At 39.1% G+C, this 7991-nt stretch overlaps 1 protein-coding gene across 1 annotated transcript; it reads left to right on the top strand.

The window, feature by feature from the left end:
- The first annotated feature begins 3873 nt into the window (after positions 1 to 3873).
- LOC130954244 (replication factor C subunit 2) lies at positions 3874 to 7757 on the top strand. The gene is made up of 7 exons (XM_057881306.1): positions 3874 to 4526; positions 5267 to 5442; positions 5561 to 5769; positions 5874 to 6069; positions 6997 to 7125; positions 7204 to 7398; positions 7489 to 7757. The coding sequence occupies exons 2-7, from the start codon at positions 5287 to 5289 to the stop codon at positions 7597 to 7599; spliced, it is 996 nt and encodes a 331-aa protein (XP_057737289.1). The 5' UTR covers positions 3874 to 4526; positions 5267 to 5286; the 3' UTR covers positions 7600 to 7757.
- The last annotated feature ends 234 nt before the right edge of the window (positions 7758 to 7991 follow it).

The following is a 7991-nucleotide window of genomic DNA, read 5'->3' as shown; positions in this document are numbered from 1 at the left end:
GATCCGTGACACTCATCATCATCCATCCCTATGAACGCGTGCCTGACAACCACTTCCGTTCTACAAGCGAAAGCTAGAGTGTGTATCTCTTGGATTCCTGATACACGACGCATGGTTGCCCTCGCCTGACAACCGAGCCTTCCATTCCGTGAGATCAGAGTCTTCGTGGTATAAGCTAGAATTGATGGCGGCATTCATGAGAATCCGGAAAGTCTAAACCTTGTCTGTGGTATTCCGAGTAGGATTCCGGGATTGAATGACTGTGACGAGCTTCAAACTCGCGATTGTTGGGCGTGATGACAAACGCAAAAGAATCAAGGAATTCTATTCTGACATGATCGAAAATAGACAAATGATTAGCCGTGCCGTGACAGAGCATTTGGATCTTTTTCACTGAGAGGATGGGATGTAGCCATTGACAACGGTGATGCCCTACATACAGCTTGCCATGGAAAGGAGTAAGAAGGATTGGATGAAAGCAGTAGGAAAACAGAGATTCAGAAGGAGCACAGCATCTTCATACGCCTATCTGAAATTCCCACCGATGATCTACATAAGTATTTCTATCTTTATTTTCTATTTATTTATTATTATTATTATTCGAAAACTCCATACCCATTTATTATCCGCCAGACTGAGATTTACAAGATGACCATAGCTTGCTTCATACCAACAATCTCCATGGGATCGACCCTTATTCACGTAAGGTTTATTACTTGGACGACCCAGTGCACTTGCTGGTTAGTTGTGCAAGGTTGTGAAGAAAGTGCTAAGTTATAAACGCGCATACCAAGTTGAAGCCATTATTAGAGATCACAATTTCGTCCATCAGGAGTCTGGGGATGGAGTAGTGAACAGGGGGAGTCATAGTTTATTTTTACCATGCTTTAAGTTAGGTTTTCTAGAGAGATAAGCTCTCTCTTCTCTTTAGAAATTGGGGTAGATTAGTTTAATTTCTCTTTAGTTCTCTCCTTAATTCTTATTTCAGTGTAGTTTCATTATGTTTTCATGCTTCATTATCTTAGGTCTCTTTGTTTACATTGTTAATTTTCCTTTTATGCCATTTTTATGTTTATGAACTCTTGTTATGTTTGATTTCTATTAATGCAATTTATGTTTTCTATGTTTATTGTTGCTCTATTTAACTGTTAGTTATTGATTCTTGCATTTGGTAGTTTAGATTTAATATTTCTTGTTAATTTTCTATATTTTTATTTTGTGTCTTCCAAGTGTTTAATGAAATGCTTGGTTGGATTTTAAAATAGATTTTTGTATTCTTGGCTTGGGTTGATGATTTGGAGACTCTTGAATTGTCAAAGTCTCTGGTTAGCTTGAATTTCACTAAATCTAGTCTCTCCTTATGAGTTGCTAGGACTTGTGAACTTAAGTTCATTGTATGCATTTGACTTTCCTTCATTAGTTAGATATTAACTAAGTGAAGGCAATTTACATTTACCATCACAATTGACGACGATAATGAGGATAGGACTTCTGATTCTCTTTCCTTGCTAAGAGCTTTCTTAGTTATTAGTTTATTTTCTTGCCATTTTACTTTCTTGTCTTTTATTTCAAAAACCACCGAAAATAATTTCCCATAACCAATAATAAACACACTTCCTTGCAATTCCTTTGAGAGACGACCCAATGTTTAAATACTTCAATTTTTATTAGGTATGCTTAAGTGACAAATAAATTAAACGTTGATTGAGGTTTAATTGTCGGTTTAGAACTATATTTGCAATGCGATTTTTATTGAGAAATTCTTTACCGATATTTTTTCTCCGTCAAGAAGCAATTTCCAACTGCTAGTTGTGATTGTGCTTTCTTGCCCTTCGTGACATGCAACATCTGCAAACTCTTGTACGTGATGTGCACGATGGAAGAAATCGGCAAGTACCGTGTACCCTTGAGAACTGCATTGAGACACTCCGACAGATTTGTTGTTATATGACTGAACCAGCGACCGCAGTCGCACTGTTGTAGCCATATCTCTTGGTTGAAACGACCAGCCCAGTCTGCCATCTCTCGTGACAAACCTCTCAAGGCATCCATGTACCACTCATACCTAGCCTTGCTTGGACTATAAGGGACATTTATAAGGTATCGCTTGCCCTCGGCCGACTTGAAACGAGACATGAAGTTTGCGGCCATATGTCTAATACAATAAGCATGGAACGCCCTAGGAGGTTGCCAACCACTATCATCGGCCCTCAGTGCAGCCTTGATTGCCTGTGGTCTATCAGATATAATCAACAGGCCTTCCTGTGGGGTGACATGTCATATCAGATTTGTCAAGAAGAACGACCATGACTCTGTACTCTCGGACTCCACAATTGCAAAATGACCATGACTTTGTGTGATAGCTCTACCGGACTGCACCTTGTAGGACAGGGATGCTGATGGATGGGTTGGACTGTATCAATGGCAGAATGACCTTGAGGCTATTGTCCAACTGTCGATGGTCTTGGAACATGGTGGGTGCTAAACAAGTTTGCGCTCCACCAACCTTCCAGATCTCCCTAACGAAATAAAACATTTATGGTTGGAAACTACTCAATATGTTGCAATCATTCATGAGTAAGTACGCCACAATTAAACTTGAACTCACAAGTATCTGAGATTCTGTCGGAGGGCAATACGGAGACTCCAGGGACTTCCATTTACAGCTTGACGATAATGCACATGGTACTTTAATCGGTCCGATTCGACCACCCGGTACTCAGCACTTTTGCAAATACTGTAGTTCTTCACCCCCTGCAATACTGTATCTGTGCATTTGAATCTGCGGTCGACTCGAAACTCTACCCCACCGTCTAGGTTGTAATCATCTTCCCTGGTGTTGGAAAACAAAGATTTCTCATGCATGACGTCCAAATCCAATGTATGATAGTGACTTGGTACATCCGATAGCGCCAGAATCGGATTAGGGGGGAGGCAAAACATAGTGCACTGCTGTCTCGGCTAGCATCTCCGGTACAAACTCCTCCTCATAATCATCTTCAGAGGAATCACTATCATTGCTATCCACAATGCACTCTTCATTGGAGTCTTCCTCACCCACCTCCATGTCTTCCACTGGACTGGCAACATGAATCGGTGGTGATGCGAGAGGTGGGTCATCCTGCACAAAGGTCGAGTGTACAGAACCACCATCACCAACATCACCAACCTCAGCGGAAAGCTCCATCACTTGTTCTGCCATGATTCTCCCGTGGATGTCAAACATGAGTCGCACATGCTCGTCGCCCTGGAGCCAAAATAGTCAAAACCGGAAAACTCCATTACCCAACGGTGCTAGCAACCTATACCCGATCCTTCCGATCTCTCTTCTCCCTATGCTACCAAGGTTGCTCAATATCAAACTCTTCAACTCGGACAACGAACTTTTGCGCTGAGTACGCCATAGTAACGGATTCTCACACTCAGATATCACCCCATTGTCGCTGTTTCTCATACGACAATTGGGATACACACAGACAACCTCATATCCACTACTATTGGACATTTTTGCTTATTTTTTGGAAGAAAAATGGAGGAGAAGAAGATATGAAATGTATGTGGAGAATGCCAAGAATTGCATATTCTTTTATAGCAATTGAAAATTTATCTTAACGTATCTCGTTTACACTATAAATGCAATAATTTAATACGTATCTCGTTGACACTTTAAACGAAATATACACGTGTCATGTACTCCAATTTTATCTCGTTTACACGATAAATGAGATAAAATTGGAGGAGGTATTTTCATAATAATTTTTATAATTTATTTCACTAAATAAAATATTTATTTAAATAAAAAATCTTTTTTTTAGTAGTTTGATTTTGATATTTTAGGCCCCTCCAAAAATACGAAGTTTGGGAGAAATTCCCTCCAAAGATTGAGAGAGAAACTTCGTGACTCTTCCGGTCTCCCCTAACCCTTACGGTTTGCCACAACCCCTGTGTCACCTCTGCTATTCGGCCTGCTCTAATCCGCTGCCTCACGCCCTCACCGGGCCCTTGGCCTTTCTCGCTCACTCTCTCAAGCCCCAAAACCCTAAAACCATAACCTGAACCCCTCACTCCTTCAAGCCTCGGCGCCGCACACACTCTCACGGCTGCACACCACACACAAACCCTAAATCACTTTCCTTGAATTCAACATTCACCATCAGATATTCAGATTTTCCATTCTCCATTCTCATCACTCATCACTCATCACTCATCACTCATCACTTTTCTCTTCTCCCACAACTCAACAAGACAACAACCCACATAGCCACACACTTACAGTCTCACACAGCCGTCCGTGATTCATCACTCCTGGAGCTCCGTCATCCGCGATTCACCGCGGCTCGATCTTTGCCGTCTGCAATTCACCGCGCCTGGAGCTCCACGTCATTCGCCGGTCTTCTCCTAGGTTTTCTCCTCGCGATTAGTCTCCTCGATCTGCCTTCTCCAGTTCTCGTCGATAATCGCTGCCGTCGTTTTCTTCTCCGGGCTCTGCGGTGTTGCCGACTTGCCATCCACTTCTCCAGTTTGTGGTACTAATTTATGCTTCTGTATTCTCTGTTTTTCTTTTTTTTTTCCCGTATATCCTCTGTATTCTTGTGGTAGTTTATTCATTTGTTTTATTTTTTGTCATTGTTTAATTTTTTTTTTCAGTGTCTTTAGAAGTTAAAAGTAGAAGTTTTCGTTCCAATTCGAAGGTTCTGTATTGAGACTTATGTTATTGTTGATGGGATTGTTATGTATGCTGGATTGTTGATGGACTGTTATACATTTATGTTTTTCTTCTTGAGGTGCGGTATTGGAAGATTGAAAGACATTGTTGCATGTGCTTATTGTTCATTTTACTTTCTAGTCTTTCACTGTATATGCAGATTCAGTATTATATATCACATATTCACATTGTTTTAGTTTCAAAAATGTAATTATTATTTTGCATGATAAGTTAGTCTTCAACTCTGGATTCTACTATCCTTGGACTATGTGATGAAAGAAGTCTTGAAGATTATGTTAATGTTATGCTTTTTAGCCAAACACTATGCTAATTGAGTCAAATTATATTTGTTTTATGCATTATGTTTGTATATATTTAGGATTCTTTTTTCTGTTTTTTCATTTTTATTTTCCTGATTTTTTAAAATTTTTTGTATGAAAACGGGGGATTTCTGGCGGATAACGGGTAGCCCCCGCCTCCATTGGGAACCCTTTCCATCCCTAGTTGGGGGCACATAGGGTTTTTTAGACTTCATACTCTCACTCTCTTCGTTTTCCTCAGTGAAGCAAAGAAGAAGAAGAATGGCATCGTCATCGTCAAACAACAGCGGCTACGATGTTCCCTGGGTTGAGAAGTACCGACCCTCTAAGGTCTCCGACGTCGTTGGCAACCAAGATGCCGTCTCCCGCCTTCAAGTCATCGCCCGAGACGGCAACATGCCCAATCTCATCCTCTCTGTATGTATCCATCAAACCTCTCTCTCTTTTCAATTCCATTCTTTTTATTAGGTTAATAATTGTGAAATGTGAATTCCTTATTTATTATTGAAATTGTTTCTCTTTGTTTCTTTATTAGGGTCCTCCTGGAACTGGTAAAACCACAAGCATACTAGCACTCGCTCATGAGCTTCTCGGTTCCAATTCCAAGGAAGCTGTTCTTGAGCTCAATGCTTCCGATGACCGTGGAATTGATGTCGTCCGGAACAAGATCAAGATGTTTGCTCAGAAGAAAGTTACTCTCCCTCCTGGCCGCCACAAGATTGTTATTCTCGATGAAGCTGATAGGTATCTAATTTTGCTTTGATGCTTGTGATTAGGATGAAAAACAAGAAGAAATTATAATTGTTATTACTTATTACTGATTCTTAATTGTTTGATTTTTAATGCAGTATGACTTCGGGGGCTCAGCAAGCTTTGAGGAGGACAATGGAGATATACTCGAATACTACTCGGTTTGCCCTTGCTTGCAACACTTCCTCTAAGGTTATTGAGCCCATTCAGAGTAGATGTGCCATTGTGCGATTTTCGCGCTTGTCTGATGAGGAGATACTCGGTCGCCTCATGGTTGTGGTTCAAGCTGAGAAGGTAAGCCTTAAAAGCTCTATGAATTTGTTTTTCCATCTGAAGTTTAAGTTTGTGTAGAATTTTGGTGCTTTCATGGCTCATATTAGTAAATCATAGATATGGAATTGACATCTTCATTGTTTTGCTTATCTGTTTTTGCTTTTGTAGTTGCATGCCTTATTTATCATTGTACTCTTGTTCTTTTCTCTTCCTCCTTTATAATTGATTCTTTGATAACTACAGGGAGTGCTCTTAATTTGAAAATTTCTCTATTATTTGCTGTTTATGCAAATCTTAAAATACAGCTTAACGGCCGCCATATTAGTTCTCATGCAAATTTCTTATCTAATGCCACGCCACCTTCTGGTGGTTTGCATTTATGTCCTTTTTTACTTTCTTTTTTCAAATATTACAATGCAGGGCATTAGAAATGCCTTTTATTGGAGTTTGATTTATTCCATGTTTAATACCATTTTGTATTAAATGCACAACCTCCAGATGTTATATAGCATTTTATCTGTGCCATTTGTACCCTTCAAAAATTCAAACTATTGTCTTCTAAAACACGTGAAATTGTGAATTAAGGGCTTTGCTTGATTATGTTGCTGCCATTTCATCATGTTGGGAGGTTACTAAGTTGTTTATCTAGGTTCTGCGGGCAATTTATGGAATTATGTCAAGTTGTCTATGCATTCCTTGATTTCTCATTATAGTGTTAAAAAGGGTGGCACAAGGTACAACACTAGCATCATCGTAGCCTGAGGATACTTCTGTTGCGGTTATTTTTGAAATTTCTTGTAAAGGTTATTGTCATTGGAAATGTGAATTTGTTAGGAAAAGCACCCTATTTAAAACTTTTTCTTGGTTGCCATCTATTTATCTTCAGTTCTTCAATCTTCATTACTGTTGAGGAAATGCATGATAAAATGAACTGTGTTATTGTTCAAGGTTCCCTATGTTCCTGAAGGCCTTGAAGCCATCATTTTCACTGCTGATGGTGATATGAGGCAGGCGTTGAATAACTTACAAGCAACATACAGTGGATTCCAGTTTGTTAACCAACAAAATGTTTTCAAGGTTAGAATTGACTACGATTTTTAATCTATAATTGTTAGATTCACCATGATTTCATTAAAAGATTGTGATTATTTTCAGGTTTGTGACCAGCCGCATCCATTGCATGTGAAGAATATGGTGCGTAATGTTCTCGAAGGGAATTTCGATGAGGCTTGTTTGGGCCTCAAACAACTATATGACTTAGGATACTCCCCCACAGATATCATCACAACAATTTTCCGTATTATAAAAAATTATGATATGGCTGAGTATCTGAAATTGGAATTCATGAAGGTACATGCTTATCTGTTTGCTGTGTTTGTAATCTTTGTTTTACTTAGTAGTAAGTGACTGAGAATTTGTCATGGTTTCCTTCAATTGCAGGAAACTGGATTTGCTCATATGAGAATTTGTGATGGGGTTGGTTCCTATCTTCAAATGTGTGGTCTATTGGCTAAGCTTTCTCTAGTCCGTGAAACAGCTAAAGCTGCATGAGTAGGTTTCAAGTACAGCTTTTATGTTAGCTTCCGTTTTGTTTTTTCCTGGTAGAAAGGATATTCTGAGTTATTATATTTTCAATGATGTTCAAATGCTTAACTGAGTTTTTTGGCTTCTATAAATATATTTGGCTTGGATGAATGCCACTTTTCCAAGTGTCTTGTCTGAACTGAAATAATTGGTTCTTGTTTTGCGGAGGTTGTGATTTGCTTCTAATCAAGCATCACTTCTCATATAGGGAGCTTTTAGTATGTTTGTGAGCAACGGAATGTATAGTGTTGCAAATTTTAACTTTGGGGTTATTTAGGAAACTACTACTACTAAAGTCTAAAATGAAAACTTCGTAGAAAGTAAAATGGACTAGAAAACCTAAATAAGTAAAATGTAAA

The sequence above is a fragment of the Arachis stenosperma genome, chromosome 1 (genome assembly GCF_014773155.1).
Source record: "Arachis stenosperma cultivar V10309 chromosome 1, arast.V10309.gnm1.PFL2, whole genome shotgun sequence".
Lineage (NCBI taxonomy): Eukaryota > Viridiplantae > Streptophyta > Magnoliopsida > Fabales > Fabaceae > Arachis > Arachis stenosperma.
The sequence above is the reverse complement of the archived record's forward strand: the minus strand, read 5'-3'. Positions and strand labels throughout refer to the sequence as shown.

What these genes read in the sequence shown, in the direction of transcription:
- LOC130954244 (XM_057881306.1), top strand. Translation starts at nt 5,287, where the DNA reads ATGGCATCGTCATCGTCAAACAACAGCGGCTACGATGTTCCCTGGGTT. An exon ending in TGCCCAATCTCATCCTCTCT is followed by an intron (nt 5,443 to 5,560) that starts GTATGTATCCAT and finishes TTTCTTTATTAG; the next exon opens with GGTCCTCCTGGAACTGGTAA. An exon ending in ATTCTCGATGAAGCTGATAG is followed by an intron (nt 5,770 to 5,873) that starts GTATCTAATTTT and finishes TTTTTAATGCAG; the next exon opens with TATGACTTCGGGGGCTCAGC.